The sequence below is a fragment of the Misgurnus anguillicaudatus genome, chromosome 3 (assembly GCF_027580225.2).
Source record: "Misgurnus anguillicaudatus chromosome 3, ASM2758022v2, whole genome shotgun sequence".
Lineage (NCBI taxonomy): Eukaryota > Metazoa > Chordata > Actinopteri > Cypriniformes > Cobitidae > Misgurnus > Misgurnus anguillicaudatus.
The window spans coordinates 17,655,290-17,682,477 of record NC_073339.2 but is presented as its reverse complement, the minus strand read 5'-3'; the positions used below and the strand labels follow the sequence as shown (position 1 = coordinate 17,682,477).

The 27,188-nt window shown below is 39.3% G+C and overlaps 1 protein-coding gene across 1 annotated transcript in view; it reads right to left on the bottom strand.

Moving 5' to 3' along the window:
- maml3 (mastermind-like transcriptional coactivator 3) overlaps nucleotides 1-15,519 on the bottom strand; it is a 114,131-nt gene extending 98,612 nt beyond the window's left edge. Inside the window, exon 1 of the mRNA XM_055204981.2 lies at nucleotides 14,488-15,519. Within this exon, the coding sequence (XP_055060956.2) occupies nucleotides 14,488-14,874 (387 nt within the window). The 5' untranslated portion in view covers nucleotides 14,875-15,519. The remainder of the gene's footprint in view (nucleotides 1-14,487) is intronic.
- Between the last annotated feature and the right edge of the window lie 11,669 nt (nucleotides 15,520-27,188).

The following is a 27,188-nucleotide window of genomic DNA, read 5'->3' as shown; positions in this document are numbered from 1 at the left end:
ATGACTGTCATGCGTGTAAGTGTATGTGACTCAGCTGTATCCTGGCAACGCAGTGAAAGAGGGAGGAGTGTATAGTACTCTGTCTCTCCCTCTCTCTCTCTCTCTGGTTCTCTCTAAGGGAGCGTCTGATCTGAAATATGCATGAGTGCGAGTGGCAGAGAGCGCAGTTTCACTTTCTGTGTGCTTGGAAAGCAGCTCCGTTCTCTAAAGAGCAAACGTGCAGCAGCGCCTTGCAGCGAACGCAGCGTAACACGCACATTTGAGAGTAAATTCCTCACAGAAAGACAACACAGCCCATGGGACACTAACTACAGTTTGCTATCGAAGTGAAAAGTTTAAGTTTTTGTTCTCATGTGGTTGTCGTTTTAGTAATAAAATGCTGATTAGTAAAAAAAACTGTTTACATGCAAAATCGCAAACCACAACTCAACAGCACAAGCACATAAACACAGATCTTCTCATCTTAGCAATCTTTGAATTTGCTATCTGGATATTTTTGGAATGGTCTTCCTTAACCAGGAAGTTCTAAAACTGACACAGAAAGACACTTGACTGTGTTTCTATCAAGCACAAGCGCACAGGTTTTTTTGCATCTTATCAAGTTTTTAATATTGGACTAAGGTCAAGTTGAGCGCATTGCACTGTGAAGACATCCAGGCAGCGTTGTATTTTGTATATTTTGGCGAATGTGATAGGTCATCCTCCAAGTAATCCATATAAATCGGAAATTCCTGAAATTGTAGGTGTACATATTTAATATTCTATATAAACATGGATTTAGTGAAGGTCGAATTTCACATCACCATAATAATCTCATTGTCTCCCAATCTTAAAGAAACAGAAGTGAGAATTATTTTATGCTAGACACGGTGGAGAGGTCAAAACTGGTGTACACTGACTGCAAAAGACCTAATTTAGAAACATTCGAAATAAAACAGCCAATATTACACAACCTGTGACCAAACACAAACTAACTTGGCAACCGTAAACAACCTAAAGTAAAACTGATCATACAACAAAGCATAAAGCATAGCTTGCAATGTATTAGTTCTTGCACTTTTCCTAAACCTCAGATTTGACTTTTACGATGTCGGCAAAAGCGTCTTACAGAGAAAAAAACTAAAAGGAAAGGATCTGGTCAATATTCATCAAAATTTCATGGTAAAATAACGCGCATGCACACACGTGCATCCATGATTATTAGATAATTAAGCCCAGACAGCAAAGAGCAGGCAATCCACAGTCCATTAGGTTTCTGGATAAAAAAACGTAATGCACGCATTTGCCTACCTACAACAAGGAATTTAATGGCACATGTTGATCTGAAGTCCGCTTGCATGCCTCAGATTGTATGTTAATAACTTATAATGGTGTTGTTTTAAGTTTTGTCATCTACTTAATGAACAGAGGCACCGATGTATCCATGATGCCCAAATGAAATTTCATTATATAGCATTCATTGTCAGGCACTTTATCCAAAGCAGCTTACAATGCATCCAAGCTATGCATTTTCCCAACACGTGCGATCCCTGGAAATAGAACCCACAACTTTTGCATTGCTAGTGCAATCTAGCTACCAATTCATCTACATGGAAACTTTAACACCATCCATTAACAAGTCGTCCTACTGCACACTGCATGCAAACACATGAAAAATAATCATTGTAGATAGAACCTGTGTGCAAATTATTGGTACAGACAGATTGTCTTTGATTCGGGGTGAAGGTCTCTAAAATGAGGAAGAGGCCCAAGAGGAAGGAAACAAGTTAAGAAACAAAAGTGTTTAAAACAGAACATATACATAACAACATGTTCACTCATTATATCAACATGACGTATAACCAATAAACGGGTAAATAAAAGCCTCCTGTAAAATGTTTCTTCTTAGTGTCAGACCTGCTATTAAAAATGATACTTTCTCCTCACCACTACAGCTAAATTTATAAAATATCCTCTTAAAATGTTACATCACATCAGACGACACGAATTTTAAGTAAAGTCTTTGTATCCAGCACGTAAGAGCTTGTTTATCTGGTTTAGGCAGTAGTGAGATGCTGAGACTAAGCTTGTTTTGTGCACATCTCCTGTAGCAAATAATCCTGTCAGTGCAAAGGTTCATTTTGAGATGGCTGATGCTGCTACGCTCATTCTACACACAGTCTTTACTGTATTAAAGGGCAAACAGCTCGTACAGTAACCTGCTGTTCACTACCGCCGTTGGTCTATTCTGTTTTGACATGTGTCAAAGTGATTTATGGTTTATTTAGAGGACACATGATGACAGTTTTTAGTCAGTTCTGTGTTCATACGCCATCATAACCTGAAACATCCTCTTACAGTACGAATGTGGTTTCTGTTGTGATTATGGCTGTGCGATACAGCTAACAAAACTTGATCTGTGGCTGTCTTTTTTATAATATTTATATATTTGCAGACAAACCGGGTCACAAGAGTTTGTGACTAGTAGTCATGGATAAGGTGCGACGTGTATTGACCAGGTGGCTTTTCACCTTGTTGTGCATGTGTGGATTAGCATGTGGTTAGTTTACATGCAAAATCCAGAAAAGTGCATATGCTTTTTGTTGGTGTTTATATTAATCGTTTAATAAGATTACATATTGCAACTTTTGCAGAACAGAGCATGACATTAATGAGCCGTTCAATCGATTTTAAAAATAAGCACTCCTGTATTGCCATTATCTCGCCTAAAGAAGCTTGCTAGCCTGTTCTCCTGTTTTGGTAATGGTTGCTTTTTATGAAGGAGGTGATGTGAGAAAGTCTCTTAGGGTGCAGACTGCAGACATTGTATAAAACCTATATCAAGTAGCCGCAAAGAGAAAATCAATGGAAAACAGCCTTAGGTGGTTCCTGGTCTTAGCCGGTCACCAGGTTGATGTCGACTGCTCAGACTTGTCCATTAAATAATTTTTAGAAGATGTAGTCAGACTGGGGAAGCATCTTAAACCAGTTAAAGTCTCTCTGTAGCTGATAACTTTGAGCATCACAATAGCATATGTAAAAGTTGTTCCTGTGACACTAATTTCTAATGAGGGAATTAATGTAATTCCCTCATTAAATATATGCAGATATATGAATATGCAAATTAGTATCCGCCTCTACTCAACCGCACAGCTTGGACCATATATATGAATATGCAAATTGGTCCCCCGCCTCCATCCTTTTGTACAAATAAATAGATGCTAATCTCAGTAGTTTCATACACATAACTGCCAAGTCCGGATTTACAATGCATACGTAAACTGCGCGTTTGCAGCACTAGCGTTGATGTTAGCGCGATAGGCTATGTGAGTTCAGCATATGCGAGTTCAAATGCGATGATGTAATTGGATACGTGTGTGTGACGTAGCAAACCAAGGCGATTTCAAACCGTGGAAATGAAATGTCTTTGGAAAACTGAAATATTATGGATAAAATACTTGGCAATTTGCACATAATTTGACTTAAAGCATATTAAAAACAACACACAGGCATGTAAACAACAATAAAAACTTGACTTTCACCACAGTGGGACCACCATACCACATCAGCTCTGCCAGGTTTAAAATAAATCAAGCAAGCTGTCGATTGGTATGAATGATTAACCCCTTTGGGCAATTGAGTGTCACCTCAGCTGCCACTGTCACAAAACTTTTGACGCAAAACATTTCTGTGTTTTTGCCCGCCAGTTTTAAAACAAAGCATCTGCCATGGCTCTGGATCATCTTCCAATGCTTTCAACACAAATGCATAGTAAAAGATCATGATTTAGACAACAATATCTGGCCACTCATCCAATGAGTCCCGATGAGTGTTTAGCCCGAATCAAGCGTCATAAACAATGAAGGGCTATTTGTATGGCTTAACTATGAACGTGTTGTGTCTGTGCACTGGTTTCTGTGTGACTCAAGGCTAAAGCTGTGGGAAACCTTGGCATGGAAGATATGCATTTGTGTGTGTTTGATGACACTCATCTATATTTAACTGTCTCTCTCATACGGTACGAAAGAAAGGCTAAGGAACAGACTGACTTCCAGGCATCTCTCTCATCAATAATGAAGCAGTTTGCAGTTGGTCTTCAAACAGACACGTACACCAACTAAAGGCTGCTCCACAGGTTATTTGGATATATTCCCTTTAAAAGATCAACCACTGGTTAACTTGGAATTAGCTACAAGTGCAAGATATCACTCTCTCTAGGCTTTTCACAATGTGTTAAACCTTGGGTTATCTTCGTTCTAAACCCGGCTTTTAACCCCGGGTTAAGGAATGTTTCACACTTGTATTTTAGAAGTGGGGTTATCCCTGAAATTAAATGCTATGACTTGATGCTTAACAACAGACAGCCAATCAGAATCTGAAGAGCATGTACCTCATATTACAAACTATGTGTTCCGAAACTCATTTCACCATTTGAGGGAAACATAAAATATACTGTCAAGGGTGATGAAAGTCTCCTCAATTGCGGTAAAAAGAACATACAAAGAGCTTTTAGATTTGCGTGCAGACTGGTCTTGTCACTAGCTGGGTTTCTATCAGGGGTGCACCGATATATTAGCCGATGATGCTTGGTATGCTTCTTAATGAATTACGGTGAAATGCTGCTACATCCAAAAGCCAGAGGGCGCTCTCGTGCAGAAACTCAAACGAGGAACCATAGCCGAGGAACCAGACGAGGAACCATACACACGCATCTATGACACGCAGCTCCAGTAAATGGCTTAAGGATATATTTATATTGCTGTTCTTCAAACCTTTTCAGGTATTTTCATGATAATAAAGAATATTTATAATGATCATGTTTGACGAGTGTTGCTTTTTCAAATGCATGTTATAAACGAGTTCAACTAACAGTGATCGATAAGGATTTACTGATCAAAAGACGTAGTACATGAAATAGCTGTGAATAATATCGTCTGTGCAATTCAGAATAGTTATTGGACACGTATATTTAGTGTATATCTGCATTTATCGGTGAACCCCTAGTTTCCATCATCCCGATTTTATGCCCATTTTGATGTAACGCATAAGAAACGAGTGATGGAAACGCCAAATTTCAGGGGGGGGATCTTAATTTGCAAAAACGTTTTTACGCTTTCTTGAGGGGTTTTTTGAATTAACGCAAATAATGGAAGATGGAAACGCATTTTGCGAATAAATTCTGACATGGCGAACATTAAAGGCGGAGTCCACGATATCTGAAAAACGCTTTGGAAAAGGGATTCGGGCCAACTACCAAAACACACTTGTAGCCAATCAGCAGTAAGGGGCATGTCTACCAAACGACATCATTGCCTGGGTTGCGTATATGTTGGGGGTGGGTCTATTAACAGAAGGTCCAGATTCTATTGGGGTAGGGGACGTGTTTGCTTAGGTTATGTGTTTACCCTGCCTTTAAAGCAACACTAAATAGGTTTTGCTCTTTGCTCCCCCTACAGGTTAGAAGCGGAATTGTCCATTACCAATACTGCAGCATAGCTAGCTCTGATTGGATTGTAGGTCTGCCGTAAAGCAAGTTTTTGTAGTTTTCACTCAATCTACAGGACCGCGACCCGATGGTTGGAAACTTCTTTAGTGCGGTTTTGGCCAATAGAGGGCTGCAAAGCAAATGTGAAAGTGCCGTTCACCCTGTTTCAAATGGATGAACGACGGAAACTTTTTTGGAAACGTTATTTTAATGTAAAAAACTCTTTGGTGTTGCTTTAAACCCACGGGACTGATCGTCTAGCTGACCTTGTCTTTACCATATATCGGGCTAAACGCCATCGCAGTGCCTTTGCTGCTAGTGCCTGCATCCAAAATTTGCATTTTTTCTTCTGTGCACAGCATTCAGTTTGGCAACTGCAAGCTGCACTGCTAGTAAATATAGAACTTGCCCAATCATAACTAAATGCAGTCCTGTCTCCATTTTCTAAGCATGCCTTGTTTTATTTACTGTTGGTTACCAATACTACAGTACCGTTATGCTCAAGCAACTTGATGAAATTGCACCTAATTCGCATTTGTTTGTTTTTCTTTTTAAAGAGACCCATTTTATTGCTAAAAAAACAACGTTATTTTGTGTATTTGGTATAACACAATGTGTTCATGTGATTTATGGCTAAATAAACACATTATTTTCCACATACCGTACATTTTTGTAGCTCCAGATTTTTATCTCTTCCTGAAATGCACATATTTGAAAAGTTGTGTCCCTGATTGGCCAGCTAATCTGTACATTGTGATTAGTCTGAATACCTCTGACATCAGCCAGAAACATGACACTCCTTACCATGCAAGATTTGTTTGCTAACAGAAGTTAATTTACAGGCTGTGAGTCCGAAGCGGGAGGAAGTATGATAATGTCAGTCTTGTCTACATCACCAATCCCAGGAAGTAAACTGTTGAATACAATCCGTGTGTTTTTTGTAGTCCAAGAAAAGAGATTTACGTTGGAGACGATAACTCACGTCATCGTTTACTTTGGGGTATGTACTAGGGATGGGCATTCGATTAAAATTTTTTAGTCGATTGTTGGGAGAATTAACGATCGACTATCGATTAATCATTAATATTTTTATAATAAAAAATAATAATTTAACTTTTATAATTCAAAAATGTTGAATACAAAAATACAGCGTGTTTTCCTTGAATATGCGGTGCTCTAAAGCAGTGGAACCTGCAGCTGGGACCAAAAAATAATTTGTTCCAAAAATCATGACCTCTTCATGATTATTCTTTTGAAATCAAAACGGAAGGTCACAGATAACGGAGTTTGGTGTCAAATATTCCACCATGGTGGTAAAATGTTGAATTGCTGCCACACAGTGAAATCCATTTAATTGCTTCAAGACACACGCTACATTAGGCAACGCAACCTGCATTAGATAAAAAAGTATGAGATTAATCAATAACAAATTAACCTCATCGACTAAATTCTTAACGATCAATTATCGATCGTCGATTAATCATGCCCATCCCTAGTATGTACCTTTTGCATATCGTTAACATGTAATACACACTCACACACCAAAGGAAATGTAAAATCGTGAATCGGATATTTGGTGCCCTTTAAACGAATTTTGAAAAGATTCGCTTCATGTTGGGATGGAAACCCAGCTACTAATGCGGAAACGCAAGACAAGCACCCATAAAGCGTTAGTGCACTATTTTAATCCAGTCAGTCTGACACAACAGTTGACACCACAAATATGTGAATCAGAACATTAATCCAGGGTTTTGGAATGCACGGTGTAAAACATCAGATTATGAATACCCAGTCCCAGAGCTATCATTTAAAGCCTTGTTGGCTAAGTAAGAACAGTGTGAAACAGATAACTTAGGATTCTGTTAACCCGGGGTTTAGTATAACCCAACACTATCTCATGGCAATTCTTATCACATTTTACGAGGTGGCTAATTCATATTAATTTGTACAACCACATTTGTACAATTTGCTTTTGCCCCCGTGACGTTAGGGTTATGGGTGGGGTTTCATTATTGTTTTTTATGATAACCATAGGTTTTTGTACGATTCACCTACACGAATTAGCCAACTCATAAAAAAAACTTACGAATTCTAGTGAGATCAGGTTGGAATAATCCGTGGTTAACCATTTGAAGTCTGAAAAGCCCTTTTGTCAAGTAAAGGCATTATAATGTCTCTATACATTGTGTGTATCTGAATGCATGACTAGCAGTTCTAGCCTCAACATCACACAACCTTATATAGGAGAACGCTCAACAAAATGGCATTCAAATGAGCTCAGAAAATATGATGTGTCATCAATCCTCAAACATTCAGAATGAAAGATGGTCACGAGATGATCCAGAGACATGCTGTGAAAATACTCAAGTGAGCCATGAATCACGTGTTTTTCCAGAACAAGCCATATAGGAAGAAAAAGCCTGCACTGTTTCTGGATCAGTCATTGCATCTAAACAACCCAGATGAGCGATGAGCGACATGATGATATCAAGAGAGCTCATCATACTAAACCCTGAAAAACAAGCCCTTTATATATGCCCTGACCCGACTTCCTGTTTCAGTAGGATTTACCCAAACACATAAAGCCACTTCAATAGAATAAAACCATCAAAAAAACACCTCATACACATTTTAAATTCGAATGATGGGCTGTGAGCAGAAATAGATCTCCTCTGACTTTTCAGGGTGCTTAGACTTTCTGTTCTCTCTAGGAAAGCGGTGGGTTTCCTGACACCTAACCTTCGCGTGAGCGAGTATTTGGACATATGCGACAACTCCCACTGTGTAGTATGTGTCTAAAGAAATAAAAAATACTTGGAGCGATATTGATTTACTTGTGTGGACTGTGTTCTGGAGTGTTGACATACACCTTGTTCTACATTCCAGTGGAACATGTGTACATGGATAACAGCATGTTAACAGTGGGAGAACACCACTCCAGATGGTAAAGCACTACACATATGTATTTGGAATTCATTCAGAATAAACACAACAGAGGATGATGAAATGTATTATGAAATGTAAATTGTGTAATTTAAGACCTTGAGGCCATACATATTTTGTCTTTGAATGAAGAGCTTTACATTCTGACACAAATAAGGTGTGAGGATTCCACTAACATTACTTTTCTCTCTGTTGCTATTGAGCAACAAGTATTGAGTTTAGTAACAAATTTAAGGTCCTGTTAGTAATTTCTCAAACGCACAAAATGACTCGAAGTGATCGTGTTCCTGACTGGCGTAACAAGCATTGTCCCGCCCCTGCCCTAAGCTGCCAGAGAAACAGGTGTAATTACTCAGAACACACAAGGTGTGTCCCAAATCACAGTTATGCATTACTCTATGTAATTTTCTAGCATAAATAGTCCAAGTAGAATGTTTACATTGAAAAATGCGTTTACATGCACAGAATAAGCAGATAACTAAATTCTGCTTATTACAGAAACCTGTTTTTATGCATTTACATGCAAATCAAAAAAACCGGCTATGCAGAAAACTGCGTTAACAAGGGATTTGGAGATTTGTCAGGTTTCTCGAAGGCAGTAACGTCACCGCCTATAGTACATATAATCGTTAAAAAGGCATGTAACATGAACTGCACAAGTTAAGAGCAGACTTTTGTACGGCCTCGTGCCTCTGGCCTAATCACAGCCGTGATGATTTAGAGCTATATCACACGACTCCGAGAGCGATATTGCTTTTATACAACAGTTCGACAGCACACGTTTGAAAAACGAAAACTAGAAAACAACAACGGAGTAATTTTAAAAGCCTCTTTGTTTGAGAACTACTTCTTCCGCCACGGATTTGAGGGCGGCCAGAATGACAGGTAACACTTTCGGCTGCTTTGAATCTCATATTAACTCAATGGACGGAAAAGCCGTTACTTTATATTACAATTTCTTGGTCACAAAGTGTAGTTTTAAGATTAGTTCAGTCGAGAATATATATGTATTATATTTAAATGTACAGTCGATTAGTAAAGATAGCGCCTGTTTGAACGTTTGCTTAGTGAGATTCGGTACGTATGAGAACCAAAGCATGAGCGGACGTCAGTGTTCACTCGCCCCGCTGACAACCGCCCTCTCTGGGCTACATCTCTGACAGGGATTCACTGGCTCTCATGTTGGCCTGATGATCAAAAATTAGATCAAATCACCAGTATTTGGTGTCATGATAAAACTATTACTTGTTTTCTTATTCATATTTAGTGTCTTTTGTGTTGTTATTGTTTTGGCGCGAGGTGAAAGTTAATAAAACTATACTTGTTTAATGTTACTATTGGTTTACCATTTCATCTTAACGCGATACGAGCACTCGGTTATTATTAGACTTCGTTCTTGTCAGTACTATATAAAACTGTTTTTTATAAGTGTCAGAGAGATGTTTTTGCATGCTGCTTATAAATATACCAATGGCGATATCTCATAACATGTTTTCATAGTCACGTCGCGATTAAATAAATGATCATGTCCACATTTAAAAGCTGCGGTGCTTACCTGCAGTTCCACGGTGTTTTCGCATTCTGATAAGAGATATAGCTGTAGAAAAAAATGAGTGTTTACATTCCTCTTTCCAAGCGTTCATCGTCCACACGATGTGACACGACATTACTCCCATTAACTTTAACGTAACATCCAAGAGCGCTGATCTTTGACGGAATAATAACTTCCAATTGGGGATTCACAGACTGATTTATGAGCTAGTGAACTAATGAGACACACGGAGAGTGTTTAAAAACAGGGCGTCTGTGTTTTTACATTCAGAGATGAGCCTGTTTAGGACCTCCATTCACTAGGTGGCGGAATGATACGAAAGGTGAAGTGGTTACTGTGCCGTTATCAGTACAATATCGCACAGCTCTTAGCCAATCAGATTCGAGAACCAGAAAGAACTGTTGTATAAGACTAAATATGGACTATATTCTGTGCTGTAATGATGCTTTACGATTACTTATATCTGGTGATTATAAAAATGTAAAATAAAGCAGAATGCTATTGTTTTATATTAAACTATCAATGCCTTCATGCCATGGAATAGTTACTTTATTCTCTGTGTGTAATTTCTGTCCTATTCGCATTAGCAAAAAGAATAAGTGCTAAAGCTAAATGTTTTCAAATAGATGTCCAAACACTATAAATATGTCTCTAAATATAGTAGAATAATAATCATGGACTGCAAAGTTTTTAGTTATCCTACATTCTTGGCGTAAACAACTTCTGCCAGCTAATAAATGACTACAAATGGCTGCAGCGTTTTTAACTACTTTAACCGCCAACAGCAAGACACCTCGCACTCGTCGTAGTTTTGCTACCAGTGTTGAAGACTTCCTCACAAACACATCATAAAGGCCAGAAAGAAGTTACACAGTGGTAACTGTGCTCTTGGAGTGTCTGACGTCACAAACCTCGTGCAACCCTGCCAACTCAGGAGTTAAATTTAGATTGTGGGCACTCGTCCCAAACACTGCAAAACAATGTGATACCACAAGCACTGCTTTAGCTGGAGCACACACATACAGATTCTGGACCTGTCCTAAGAATTGATAAAATGTGCAAACACATGAACTTACACACTCAAGGAAAAATACAGTCAAGTTTCAAGAACTGCAGCCTGGTCCAGATTCCAGAAGTAAATTTTTGTTGAGAAAAAAAAACTTTCAGAGAGAGATTTGGAGTCTCTGTATGATGTAGTTACATCCTGTGATTAGTTCTGCTTTCTGATTTAGCCAACAAACCAATTTACACTAGTAGGGATATGCGAGACGAGACGAGTCAACTAAACAGTTCACTTGCTACAAGTCAACAATGAAAATACTCAAATACATGAAACAAAAAAGTAGCTAAATGATTTTAAGTTCAAATGACTGTCATTTAATGTAACATAAATCCTTTTTAAAATAACACATTTAAATTAAATGTTTAAAAAATAACTTTAAAAAGTGCATATAAAAGGAAATATTTTTATTCAACCTCAGACCTTTTATCCACGTCAGTCGAGGCAGGCTAAGCAATGACCTAATTTAAGATAAGGGACATTGTAATTTAGCTAACATAAAAAACTCTTCAGGTTTTTTACATCATGTCAATAAGGCAAATTCCAGCAAATCAGCACTGGCCTGTAAGTGTCAGCATATACACAAAGGAAACAAATACCCATCGTGTCAATTCACCTTAATTCACTGCGACTGTAAACTAAGCTTATCTTAAAGAACACAGCAAAAGACGTGCTACAAGTTAGTTCCTGTTGAAGAAGGCCTCCAAAAACTGATGGACTTCATCGAGCCTGAATGCAAAGTAAAGGGCACAAAATTATCACATCAAGGTTGAAGCTTGCAGATAAGAACATGCCTAAATGTTAGGTAATCACAATGCAGGACAAGGACACCAAGGGGCGGTTTCCCAGACAGGGCTTAGGCCTAGTCCTAGATTAACTTAAATGTTAGTGCTGTCTTGATTGAAAACAACTTGCTCTGACATATCTTAAAATATATCAGTGCGCGTTTTGAGTCTCAAGATGCACACAAGTAGTTTTTATTTATAAATTATGCTTTTTAAAATGACTTAAATATCCTAATTTAACTAAGGCCAAGACATGGCTTAAGCTAACATTTAAACAACAGCAAGCAAGCACACATCCTATGGTTATATCTGGTATTAAGATCATCCAAATATAAGGTGAGACATATCACCATTTACACCAGGTGGTATCAAGTCTCATATGCATCTAATTTGAACACTTGTGGTCAGATTTTAGGGGGAAGACCTGTGATTTTCACAACTACATAGTACATTTACGTCGTACCTCTTTTTGTAAAAGGTTCACTAGTTTCTTCTAGATGCAATTTAAGCACAAACTTCAGCTTATTTCTGTGTAGTGGTTTTACATTAGAGAAGCAATTCTCAAATAATTGAAAGATGCAGCTTTTTAAGAAAAAAAGAGCATCAACATGCTGTGTTTTACCATGCTCACCACAGTAAACACAGTAAAACAGACATTCAGAGAGGTTTCGTCTCTTAATTCCAGTAAAGCTCCAATGCATTAAGCAATGAATGAAGTCAATGAATGAATGTGATACTTTAGTGGTGAGCAACATACCTGTTATTATGCAGAATCCACAAAATTATTTCTGCAGTATTGTGGAATTAAGCTAGGGGACAGTGTTTTCTGGAATCTGATTCTGTGTACTCGATTCACACAATTGTTTTAATCTTTTAAGTATTTTTGAGTTTCTTCAAGTTTATCCTAACCAGCCCTTTTCAGGTTCAAGACAACCTGGATTTCAATATTTTACAGATTTATAAAAGACAAATTGCTGTCTGGTCACCTGGGATTTTAGTATGCAGATAGAGGTTAGGATCGTGATTTTTTTGGTACTTTTAAAGCACAGTGTGAGTGAAAATTTGTATTTTTGTGGTTTGCTGAGGCATCTGATAGAGCGCTTGGAGCCGGAAGCGGTACCGTGTGACGTCAGACTTAACATGCGGATTGGCTGTGATTGATGATGTCATGTCACACAGCATTTTCACAATCAGTGGGAACAGAAAGATTGGTTGCTGCATTGTAGCTGGTTAAATGCAAGGTGTTATACTGTTTTTTTTAAACTGTACTGCTTTGACCCGCAGTCACACATTTCTGCTAAACCGCTGACTATACAGAAACATATTTTTAATATCTTGGCCACACACCAAAAGCTGCAACCATTCATTCTACAGATATCTATCAACATACAAAACATGACATGAGCCCAAAGGTAAAATCTATAAATCACGTACGTGTGCTGCCTGTTAATTGTTATTTAGGGCAGTCCTGCTGGAGAATGCTGCTGGCTGTTAAATCAAATGTACACTTGAAGTCATCACAGGCACGTGATATTGGCGGCAAAATACTACTCGCGCATATAAAGCTATAAAATGCTGTCTATGTAGGCCGCTCAGTAGGTTAAGACGGCTTATTGTGTGAGGTCTGAACCCAAGAGCACATTTAAGACCCTAACTCGACTTGATACAGCCACCTAGCTGCAGCACAGTGTTTGGTGTGTGGAGAAAAGAAAAGCGAGGCGCGGGGGCTGCGGTCTCTTTAAATCGCATCGTATACGAAGCGTTTGTTGCCTATATAACGGCTAGCAGTACTGTCTACATCGCACAAAGGGGGGTATACGGCACCGGCCATTAACGCTTTCAGACCTACCTATGTCACCCTTAGAAATTTGAGTCACTTAGCATTTCAAAGAGGATTTCACCGCCCTGACACAAAAGGCAATGCCAACATAACGACAAGATGCTCTGCACAGCAAATGCTTGAATAAGAGTGTCTCGGCGATCATCTGAACATCCACCGAGTGGCAAACGGTTTAATGTGGGACTGAGTCTTAAAATGCTTATGGTAATAATGTGGTGCAATTGATTCCTACGATTCCCCAACATTGCCTTCCTTCCTTTATGGTTAAATGACGTCCTTAAGTCTCGTGCACTGACTGTGCATGTATATTCCACTCATTCTAAAATAACAGACTGCTTATGATGACTTTAAACAGCGCGCCTGTAAGAGGAGAAACTGAAAGTAGTTTGTGGTGAACGATTTAAAGCAGTGTTACAGTGTTAAATCATGCAATATTAACACGTAAACGAGCTTCAATTTTTAGTACACACACTACCTAAACACTCTTGAACTACAAGTTGTAAAGGAGGAGGAGATGAAATGACATCACCAACTGTCTTGCAACTTTACTGAGACTGAACTGCAAAATAACTAACCTACAAAGTTACACTGAATTGTCTAAAAGCTTTAGTTTAGATACAGGACCTGTAAAAGTGGGCAAAATTGCGCTGGACGCGGGATTAAAGTTGTCATACATGTTCCTGAGTTCTCAGTTCCGACATGCCATTTCCGAAAGTGTGAAACCACAGACGCCGTGTGAAAGTTTTGCATTGCAACCCAAATAAAAAGCAACATGTTCATTCAAAACAACGTAGGCACTCGTAGCGATACTCCAAAAAGAAAAGTAATGTGAAGTGAACTCACCGCGATCAAAGTGTTGTTCCTCTGCTCGGTGGTGGCGATTGAGTCGGGGTCTTGTTGCTTGTTTTGCTGTTTGCTGTTGCTGGATTTCTTGGCCCGCTGCTCTAAACTCCGCTGGTACAGACTCACCGTCTCCCGGCGCTCCAGTTCAAGCTGCTCGGCGTGCGCTTGCTGGTATCGGCTCTCGCAGCTGACGTGGTGCCTCCGGCAGCCCTCGATCCGCTGCCGAAGCCGCTCCACCACCGTGCTGTGCTTCGGTATACCGACGTTGGCGCCGCCGGTGCCGCTATTTGTCGCATTAATGCCAGAGTTTAAGTTCACGTTACTGTTATTAATGCAAATGCCGCCGCCGGTCGGTACGGCAGCGGGGCTGGCAAAATCCCCCATCATCTGTGCTTGAATACACAGGAATTGGGAAGAACTTTGTCAAGCCCCCTGACTCTCTCTCCCCTCTCCCAATCGGGGCAAAAGTCCGCTTCGCCAGGGAGACAGATACAGTGAAATTGGGAGCTTTCAAAGGAGTGTAAATACTCGGTGGTGGCTTCCCTCCTGTGGGAGGATCACCGTGTCAACCATTCAATATTGTTTTAACACAGCCGTTTACGAGACAACAGTGCGGGGCCGCGGAGGAGCGAGAGAGGCGACCGGGTCACTGTTACTCTCTCGCCTCTACTGGAGCTCCATCAAACATCCGGATGTTACGCGCAACCATCAGCCCGTCGGTTTATTGTGTTGTCCTTTTGAAAAAAGTTTTGCCGTGTGCCGCGAACACGCTCCGGAGTTGTTTCGTGAACTTGCATTTCATCTGTTTGGTCAGCGAAACCCTCCCCAAACGCGAACGAGGTGTGCGGTTTCTTAAAGTCCCGAACGCTGGAGAGGAAATCCTACAGTCGCCAATGTGTACAGCAGCTGCCACCATCACAATAATCAAGCGCTCCCCTCCTCCATGCTAGCGGAGTGATATCAGGACAACAGCCGAGCGAAGAGCAGCCACCAGGCTACGAGCAGCACGTCAGCTCCGCGGAAAACAAGGCGCGGAGCTCACGTATCTGGATCTGGAGTCATTATTGACTTTAGAGGAGGTGGATTATACAGCAGTGTACTTACCGGCGGTTTGGGGTACTGCATCTGATATTCAGCTCATGAGAGTAAAGAGCACTCAACACTGAACTGTGGAAAAAGCTTATTTATCACGATTATTGTGCTATTTTGAACGGATAATTGCAGACTTCCTGTTGCAAACGTAACAAAGGTAAATGACTGCTCTACTTGAGATTTTAAATAATGGAAAAGTTCGTTGTTTAAAAATGAACACTGAAATTTTGTTGCTTTTAGGTTATTTATGTTTTCCCTTTCCAAAACTATATAAAATATAAATAAAATATAAAATATAGTTTTAAGAAGCTAAAACAACAAGTGTGGCCTAAACAAATAAATAGGTTTACCTCTAATAGGGATACCAGTTGCCTCAGCCTTTTTGACTGCAAGGCCCCCAACATCCACAACAATATTTAAAGAGCCACACTCATAATTTCTACCCAAGAAATATAAATATTTTTTTACAGCTTGTCATAACTAGAAAGATATATTTGTTATAAAAAATAACCAAACACTAATATATTATTTTGGTTTTAAGTTGTTTGGGGTTATTTTATTTGTTGCTTTGTCTTGTTTTAAATAAGTTTAAAGGTGCAAAGTGTAATTTTTAGAAGGATCTCTTGACAGAAATACAAAATAATATACTAAACTATATTATCAGAGGTGTATAAAGACCTTTTTATAATGAACAGTTATGTTTTTATTATCTTAAAATGAGACTTTTATCTACATACACAGAGGGTCCCCTTACGTGGAAGTCGCCATTTTGTGCTGCCATGTTTTTACAGAAGCCCTTAATGGACAACTTTTTTTACCAAGTTGTCTCCGTCAATTACATGTTTTTCCGGTGGCGGCTACCGTAGCTTCTCAATGCTTTTCAAAAGCGAGGGGTGAGCAGTGGACTGAGCCGTTGGTTGTAATTCACAACCTCACCACTGGATGCCGCTAAAATGTACACACTGCACCTTTAAGTCATAGAAGCACTACTTTTTCTTTCACTCTTGTGAATTTCACAGTTAGATGAAAAGTCTGTGGTCCCTAATCTGTGGAGAACTCTTATCATACATGATGCATTATGTAGGCCTATGTATTATTCTCTGCATTCACACATCTTCAACAGTGACTCAGGAAAATAACAGGATCAGGTGAGGCTCTGAAGTATTGGCTCAAGTCAGTAAATGATGATAAGGAGGTTGGCCGGTTTTGTAGGTGTGTGTGGATGTGTGTGAGTAATTGTGAAAAACTGCTGCTGCCCAGTCTGGTTTGCTGAGTGTGGCAAAAATGACTTGCCAACACATACATTCTTTCTCTCTCTCTCTCTCTCTCTCTCTCTCTCTCTCTCTCTCTCTCTCTCTCTCTCTCTCTCTCTCTCTCTCTCTCTTTCTCTGATGTACACATAGCATGGCTAAAGTTTGTGAACAACCTATATCTTGCTGGGACTGTTCTGGACTTGTTTCCCTGGGCCATGAAGATCAGCGTTGCGCAATCTTATTTTTATTGTGGTTGTCCTTGATAGAAATATAAGGATTAATAGGCTACTTATTTGTCATAGGTTTTAAAACAGTGCCTTAGGCAATACATGAGAACAATGACTCAAGGTTGTTTCTAAACATAGTCCAGTGATGCCTGATTCATGATATGTGGGACTCAAGTGTTTTATAACCTTTAGCAAATAAAGATGACATGGATTTGACATTTGAGGATTTCACTGCCATAGGCTACCCTCTAAGACTAAGTGCATTCTAGAAACTTTAGGCAAAGCATAGTAAACAGTTGCAAAATCACTAAAGATGGAACTAAAAAGTTTGCAAATAATGAAAGTCTTAAAAATGAAGAAACTGATCCACACATAAGGGGGCGCTGTGATCCATCATCCAAGTTTAAATGTGATCTACAGTCGTTTTTTGTGCCATTGTTCATCATTGTTTATTATTATGACGAAGGTATAACATAATTGTTGTCATCAGGAGGGTCCACGGATCTTTGTTTTCTTGTTGTTTGTTCTAAACTTTGTTTGCAATGGTGGATCCGCTACTTTTCTTCGTCTATCCTAATTTTTTTTGTAAATGTCGCCAATCAGTGCTGCCCTGAGGGCCTGGTAGAGTAATGATTTAAATACGAAATCATTTGTAATTTGTAAATGTTGACCACGGCCATCCGCGCGTTGAGTATACTTTGACGTTATACTGGGCGATCTTAAGGACTGGGTATACTTTATTCGCGTCCGACTCGCGTGTGCAAGCTTTCGCACGGCCTTCAGAGGCCCTGTTCCAAATGACACACTCCGGACATGTGGACTTCCTCAACACTTTGATGACATTATGTAGTGCAGACCTTAGGGAACCTTGAGGTGAGTCCACGAGGGCGTACCAATGGCCAAATGGCACACTCCGGACTTGTAATCCTCCTCAGAGTCCACACTTTGATGACATCATGTTGTGCAGACTTTTGCTTTTTCGCAAGGACTTCTGGATTGGTAAAGTGCGCAAAGCCTGCTGCACTGCGGGCTTCACCAAAGATCGCATCAAGGGGGCAAAGGGGGCGCTGATGAGCACACTTCGAAGCGTGAAAATGACAGATGGGACACCCTACAGACTAGTAGGCTAAGCGCGTCCACGCAATTTAAGGCCACGAGACCGAAAGTCCACATGAAGTGCGCCATTTGGGACAGAGCCAGAGTCGTATTTTGGGACAGACTCGAGCGATACGCTGGAAGTAGGAAGAGAAGTTGCAATCAGTGTGAACTTCTTCCGTAGTCTGATTGGTCTGATTGATATTTCGCAAGGACTTCTGGGTTGGTAAAATGTGTGAAGCCTGCAGCAGTCAAGGGTGCAAAGGGGGCACTGATTAGCACACTTTGGAGTATAAAAATGACAGATGGGAAACCTTACAGATTTGTAGACTAAGCAAGCATGCGCATGCGATGTGGATGTTGCATGTACACGGATAGCTCTAGTTTACCTTCGGCTTAATCCGAGGTGGTTTCACATTCATGCAAACTGCGCCACAGTTCCATTGCAGCCAAGCTCAGACCACCTCCTTAAGGTATAGTCTCGGCTTTGGTGCCTCGGTACGCTCCCAGCTCCAGACATCATACAACTGCACTTAGAGCACTTTGCTAAAAAACCGTCCTGCATTTAGCGGATTCTGCCAACAACACAGTATTTCTTAATGACCTGAGGCTGGGATTAGGCAGATTGGAAGTGAATATATTTGATGAACATTTAATACATGCCAAGAGCATTTGGTCAATATCCTTATCTAATTTTGGATGTGGCATTTAGTGTATTTTGCATCTGAGCTCCTCATCTAGTAAAAACACACTAGATGAGAAAACTAGTGTCAAATACTGTAGATTACCAAGTATTGGTTCTCACCAACGTGTTTGTCTTTTACTCAAACACAAACAAAACAACTTCTTAATAGTGTTGCTGTCACAAAAAGCAAACAAAATCTGTACGGGCTTCGCAGCAGACCTCTTCCCGACAGTCAAAGCAACATTGTAAGTGCAGACTAAGAGAACTGGAGTCTTTAGGGTGCCATTTATTGGGACCAGGTTTTAAGTGTTTGTGCTGAATTTGTTTTCTTTTTTTGCTTGTTCAAAATTTTAAAAGTTTTCTCACACAAATGTATCATTTCGCTTCAGAAGAAATATATTAACCCACCAGAGTCATATAAACCTTGTGTGGCATAAGGGCGAGTAAATTATGAGAGAATTTTTTATTCGGATGAACTATTACTCAAACAGAGGGGCTAGTAGAAAGATATGGTCCGTGTTTGCTATGATGGTGAGATGTTTTGAGACATTGTAAATATTTAATCCAGTCACCCATCTATTAGAGTGCTGATAAACAAAAACAATGGAGGTGATTGACTAACACAAGGGTTTGAAAGCGAACATTCAAACATTGTGCACTTTCCCTCTGCCTCCATGTTTACAGGGATAATAACATGTGTTATTGTAGAATTACATACTATTTTAAATGTGTTTATGTGTTGGAGAGGAATAACCAGGTTGTATCAATGCGTGTCTATGGATATTTCCACTTATGCATTTGGCAGACCCTTCAATGCAACTTACACACACTACTCAAACCACATGATGCTTGCATGGCGCCCTACCGTTTGATCTACAGGAATGCTGTATGTCTATACGAATACATGAATAGTGAGTAGGACGTGTGTGTGCTTTTCGCAGGCAGCATCGCACTGGATACATGACTTTCTGTGTGTAGTAACTGACTTTTGTGAGCGTGTGTCCATGTGTGTGTTAGGAACGAGAGGGATCTCTGACTCATTCCCTTGGCATTCGAAAAAAAGGATCCGATCTCTCGAGAAGAGGAAATAATGAGAGATTTTAGAACAAGAGGTTGGAGGACAAGTAAAGAAAAAGATATAAACGCAGAGAAGAAGACAGAAGCGAGGAATTATAGGAAAAGAGCAGAGAAGCCGTGACAGGTGAACTGGCAGCGTGTAGCTTGTAGTGGATCAGTAAAAACCCTCCCAGTCACGTATTGAACATGCACACGCTTAACATAGAGAGGGAGGGAGGTGTGTGGGTGTCCTCATTTCTGCACTGTCATGACTGCACGCTTTGTGACTTCTGATACCAATAGGAAAATCCTTTCGCAGCCTAAATGAAGGTCTGGACATCGGCACACTTTCCAGAGTCCTAAAACTGTAAAAACTAATGGTATTTTATGATAAAGAGGTACTTTTGTCTATGTTCTGGCCACACAACGCAATAGTTTTTAGTAACCAGTGTCATGGTAGATGTTTGCAATTTTACCCTCCAGAGATGATTCGTTTATACTGTATGTGTCCTCAAGATTTTTGCTACAACCAAAACACGTGCAGGTTTTTTTTAGCTATACAACCAAAGCATGTCTACAGTGAAAACAACATGTGTTGGACATGTACCGTCTGACCTGTTGTGTAAATGACCATTATTCTTCTCAAGGACCCTGGCTGGAGATCAATAGCAGAACAGCAGACTGCAGCAGACATTGGGCCCGGCTGAATGAAGAGCACAAACGCTTGGCCTGGTTTGAGCTCTTAACCACACTCTTGTTTACGGCCTTTCTTTTGGATTTTATAGGGAACCAAAACAGAAAGTGCTGCATGATCAATTTTCCAAAAGTCAGAGTTTTCTTTAAATGTGTTTCTTTAAGTGTAGCTTTTAAAAGGATCTCTTGAAAGAAATGCAATATAATATACATAACTCTATTATCAGTGGTGTATAAAGACCGTACATAACGAACTGTATTGTTTTAATTACCTAAGAATGAGCCGTTTTTATCTTCGTACTACACCGCAGGTCTTCTTACACGGAAGTTGCCGTCATGTTTCTACAGTAGCCCTAAACAGACAAACTGTTCTACAGAGCGTGTTAGTCGTCCCTAGTTGTCTCAGGGTGCATCCCATTTGAAGTCTGGATCCTTCGAAGGACGTGGACTTGCAGTAAAAGCAAATTGAAATGGACAAGTCTTGTGTCAGCGGGACACAACAGCAGAGACGTTTCAGACTTTTAAAAATAAATATGGAGATAGATGTTTTTTCATTTTATTGTAGAGAATATGTTGATGCAAATTAAACTACCCAACAGTATATGAAATTTAACAACCTTAGAAATACACAAATAAAAACAACAACTATAAGAGCAATAATATTAATCCACAACATTAGACACCAGGCTATAATAGTAAAACAGTAACAAGGACCTTACATTTGCTAAATATACACTTTTATTTAACTACAGTTATGAATGTTTACTTTAAAGGAACACCCCCAGGTTTTGGGAATTTAGCTTATTCATCGTATCCCCCAGAGTTAGATAAGTCCATACATACCTTTCTCATCTCCGTGCGTGCTGTAACTCTGTCTGACGCAGCCCCCACTAGCTTAGCTTAGCACAAAGTCTGGAAGTGAATGGCTCCAGCTAGCAAACTGCTCCCAATAAGTGACAAAATAACGCGAACATTTTCCTATTTATGTGTTGTGATTTGTATAGTCACATCGTGTACAAATAACAGGGTCATATGAGACACAGCAATCTTTTAACAGTATACATACTGGGAACTATATTCTCAGAAGACGAAGCACTGCTACATGGGCGGAGTGATTTGCAAAACTCTGACCGAACTCTCTGCTCCTCACCAGGGGCTTCTCGGGTGCTGTGAGCAAATCACAACACATAAATAGGAAAATATTTGCGTTATTTTGTCACTTATTGGGAGCAGTTTACTAGCTGGAGCCATTCACTTCCAGACTTTGTGCTAAGCTAAGCTAGCGGGGGCTGCGTCAGACAGAGTTACAGCACGCACAGAGATGAGAAAGGTATGTATGGACTAATCTAACTCTGGGGGATACGGTGAATAAGCTAAATTCCCAAAATCTGGGCGTGTTCCTTTAAAATACCCAGACCTCTCAGGCATTGAATCTTGGGATAGCCAAGGCTGTGAAGGATCCATCTGATTTCACAGGAAACAAAGGACGCATTTTAAGGACACATCTGAAGGCTTTTAAATGTGGCCTCCGAATTGGGACCTTCTTCACGGCGTAGTGACATCATTGCCCTTTGCCCATACAGCAAAAAAAAAAATCAAATACAATTAGAAATATATTTCAAATATACAAAAAATGGCCAAAAAAATTTGTTGAAATATATTTTGAAATATGATAACAAAAATGTATTTTTAACCAATATATTTTTGGCCATTTTATATATATATATATATATATATATATATATATATATATATATATATATATATATATATATATATATATATATATATATATATTTTTTAAACAACTATATGTACGTTTCATTGGAAGAAAAACTTTGTTTATGTTGCAAACCTGTTTAAAAAGGTTAAAATTAAATATATTTTCAACTATAAAAATACTTTATGAACTTTTATATTATATTAATTTTTTCCTGTATGATTGTAAAAGTAAAAATGTATTTGTTGCCCCTAAAATGAATTTTGAAATATGTGTTGATATATGAAGGATAAAACTAAATACATTTTCAAATGCTAAAATAGATTTCATTACTCTTCACTTTCTACAAGATGTATTTAGCTATTTTAAAATATTTTTGGCCTCAAACGAAAGCATTAAATTACACATTAAATTAATTACAATGTTGTTACAAGGCTACAAACAAAGTTGTGAATGGTGAGTTAGCGTTATATGCTAGTTAATGCTATATGCTGGTGTTTAGGTGGAAGTTCTACTATTGACAGGTAGAAGGTTACAGGTTGTTGCAGGTCCATACTGAAAAACACAAACTTACCACTCAGAAACGTCCATTTCCAAAACAAAATCTGAATTTTCGTCTAATACAGGCTTGCTTTGAGAGCTACTGATACGAGCCGTGCTGTGAAACAGCCAATCAGAGCACAGCTATTATTATTCATGACCCTAGGGTTCTAAATGGACATGTAAAACTGTTTCTAGATCATTTTTGCACTTAACTCTTTCCCTGCCATTGACAATTAAGAGAAACCGCTTCCCTGCCAATGACGAGTTTTTCCGGCAATCCATTTTTCCGCTATTACCCACCAGGTGGTGTATGTTTATATATTTAAAGAAGAAAATTTTCTGGAAGGCCATACACTTTTGTAAAAACCATTAAACAATTTTGTGCTGGCAACTGTTTTTAAATATTTTTTTTTTTAATAAAGTTACATACCTTCTATGCATTCAAGCATTTAATGGACTTCCTGAGTTATTTTACAGTTGTCATCTACAGCAGGAAAAGGACGTACAGCAGAAATGACAACAGCGTAACAAAAACACCTCACATGAGACTGATTCCTTCTTCATCCGTTGAGAGTATTTGCCATGGTGTGATTATATTGGAAAGGCAAGCCTTCCTCGAAACGCTCAAACAGAGATATTCCCTTTTCCCAAATGAACAGATTTATGCATCTTTTTGTCATCTTGACAAAAGAACTCGGGCATGGTTGTGCTAATCATACTAATTAAAGAAAATGAGATGCATGGAACCGTTCCCATGATTCCACTGTCCATATGCAAATTTAATTGGCATACAGTATGCTGTGAACTCCTACATGGTTTAAATATGTTTTATCTATGACAGAATGGCCAAAACAAGAGCTTCCCAGAGTACAAAAAAATCTAGCAGGTGGAGATGTGTAACAAGTAGCCTTCTATGTAAGTAATAACTTAATATGAGCTAATGAAGACCTATATGAAATTACAAAGTTTGACAACTTTGTTGTCTTCTATGTGCTGTAGCTACGTCTGCAATCACAGTAATGGCTGTCAAACCACTAATAACACTTTGGTTTGGTCTGGTGCAGTCGGCGTTGTTATGTAGCAACCAGGTGTTGTGTGCACACCGAGTGCTTGCAAAGATGTAATTGCTCTGTCTTTGTGTGTCTCAGTTGATGGCATTAGATGTAGACCTATACGTAGTCAAAACAAGTGGAAGATCATGACCTCACTGTTGATTTGTTTGGTCAGGCCTAAATTAGTAGGGTTTTTCTTTTTTCTTCTTTTTTGACTAGTCATGCTGATATGCATACTTTATTTTTACAAATTGAAACTACATTTGGGCCATTCATATGTTTATTATTTATATATGCTTATAATATAAAATATGTGTGCAAGTATATGAACCCCTAGGAATGAACTGGTTTTCTACTGTGATTTGCCATAAAATGTAATCTGATCCTCATCTAAGTCACAACAATAGACAAACACAATGTATATAAGCTGACAACACACAAATAATTAATAGTTTCTTGTGTCATTTTCTTAAAACAACCATTAAACATTCACAGTGCTGGAGGAAAATGTGTGAACCCATAGAATAATTACTTTAACGAGTTTAATATTTAATTTTACTTTAATTTGTGTCAGAAGCTGACAAAATGGAGTCCAATTAATAAAATGAGTTCAAAGGTGTGGTTTAGTGCAACTTTGATTGATTAAAAGACACTTAAACTTTTTAAGATTGCTATTCTTAAGAGGCAGCTCTTATGAACCATGCCTCTCTAAGATATCCGATCAACAGTATACACTCCATAAGGCTTAAAAGGGATACAAAACAATCTCAAAATGTTTAGACATACATCAGTCGACAGCTAGACAAATTGTCTATAAATTGAGACAGTTTAATACTGTAGCTACCCTTCCTGTAAGTGGGCGCACAGCCAAGATGACTCCTAATGCTGCGTTTACACCAGCCACGGTAGAGGCGTGAAGCGCGAGTGATTTCAATGTTAAGTCAATGTGAAGACACATTGGAGGTCTCGCGGCATGGATGGCGCGTTTGGCGCGCCACGGAAGACGCGATTCCGCCTCATAAGCACGTCTAGTTTGCACGAATGGCGCGAATTGAGAGCCTGGCACGGTACGCGCAGTACGCTTTTTGTGCATTTTGCGTTTGACGCGAATTTGCGTCTGACACTCGGGTTGAAAATTTAAACTTTGGCGAAATTTCGCGCCACGTTAACCAATCAGGAGCCTGCTTGCTGCTGTGGTGGCAGCCCGCCCGGAGTCACTCATTCAACCTTGAAGGAACGCTTGATATTGTCCGTAAGCAGTCACCCAGAGCTATACGACACAAGTTCTTATTTCTATAGAGACTTGGAAGAGCGTCAGTGAGGACATCGGGCAACCTGGTAGGTTGTAATACACATTTCACTTTTGAGTCACGTGACGTTTATCGACCCACGCCGTTTATTTTCCCCCTATAGTAAGGTTACCTAATACAAACCGGTAACTCTCTCAATAAATGCACAATCAACATCAGTTATCTTGCAAACAGACCACCGCATACACTTGCCCCTCCCACAAGAAGCAGATTTTGCCTGTGACGCACGTTAAATTCTTGCTTTTTCCGCGCGTCTACTTCGCTCTAGACGCGTGAATGCATTCAAACTGTTCAAGCGGCAAACTAGGCGCGGTAGGGGCGATTTTGACGCCTGAAACGCGGTTGGTGTAAACGCAGTGTAAGACACAGTGTAGAACACTCAATGAAGTAAAGAAGAACCCACAGGTAACAGCTAAAGGCTTGAAGACATCATTGGAACTGGCACACATCTGTGTTCATGAGTCTACCATACGTAAGTCTTTGAACAGGCACAGTGTCTGTGGCAAAACACTACAGAAGAACCTGCTGCTCTCCCGAAAACATTGCTGTCAGCCTGAAGTTTGCAAAAGAACACATTGGATAACCCCAATGCTACTGGAAAAATATTTTATTGACTGATGAACAAAAGTTGAATTGTTCGAGAAAAAAACTATGGCGCAAAAAGGGCACAGCTGATGAGGATCAGATCATATTTTATGGCAAATCACTGTAGAAAACCAGTTTATTTCTAGGGGTTCTTGCCTCTGTACATGCATGTGTGTGTAATTATATATATACAAAATAATTACACACAGTACACACACATACACTCACCTAAAGGATTATTAGAAACACTTGTTCAATTTCTCATTAATGCAATTATCTAATCAACCAATTACGTTACAAGGGTGTGGTCCTGGTCAAGACAATCTCCTGAATCCAAATTGAATGTCAGAGTGGGAAAGAAAATTGATTTAAGCAATTTTTAGCGTGACATGGTTGTTGGTGCCAGACAGGCCGGTCTGAGTATTTCCCAATCTGCTCAGTTACTGGGATTTTCACGCACAACCATTTCTAAGGTTTACAAAGAATGGTGTGAAAAGGGAAAAACATCCAGTATATGGCAGTCCTGTGGGCGAAAATGCCTTGTTGATGCTAGAGGTCAGAGGAGAATGGGCCGACTGATTCAAGCTGATAGAAGAGCAACTTTGACTGAAATAACCACTCGTTACAACCGAGGTATGCAGCAAAGCCTTGTGAAGCCACAACACGCACAACCTTGAGGCGGATGGGCTACAACAGCAGAAGACCCCACCGTGTACCACTCATCTCTACTACAAATAGGAAAACAAGGCTACATTTGCACAAGCTCACAAAAATTGGACAGCTGAGAGAACAGGAGCTTCGTGCCCTGGATGTGCATCCCACAAATCTCCATCAACTGCAAGATGCCTTTTTATCAATATGGGTCAACATTTCTAAAGAATGCTTTTAGCACCTTGTTGAATCAATGCCACGTAGAATTAAGGCAGTTCTGAAGGCGAAAGGGGGTCAAACACAGTATTAGTATGGTGTTCCTAATAATCCTTTAGGTGAGTGTATATTGTGCAAAAACTAACTTTTATTTTGTACGCAATTAATCGCGATTCATCTTTTGATAGCCCTAATTTTTATAGTAAAATATAAGGCCAATTTCATGTAATAGTATATATATATATATATATATATATATATATATATATATATGCTGTCATAAATGTCCCAAAAAGCATAAAATGTCCCTTTCAAAAAGTACACATACCTTAAAAGTTCATATTAGTACCTCAAATGTAAGTACTGGTACCAAATATATACATATCTGTACCAAAATGGTACATATTATGACCTTTTTAAAGAGTACTGCATCAGTGACAGCTAGAGACTATTTTTTCACCATTTTTAACAGTGTATGATACACTTTGGAGTCCTCTTATTTGTTTCAAGCTACATGGACACA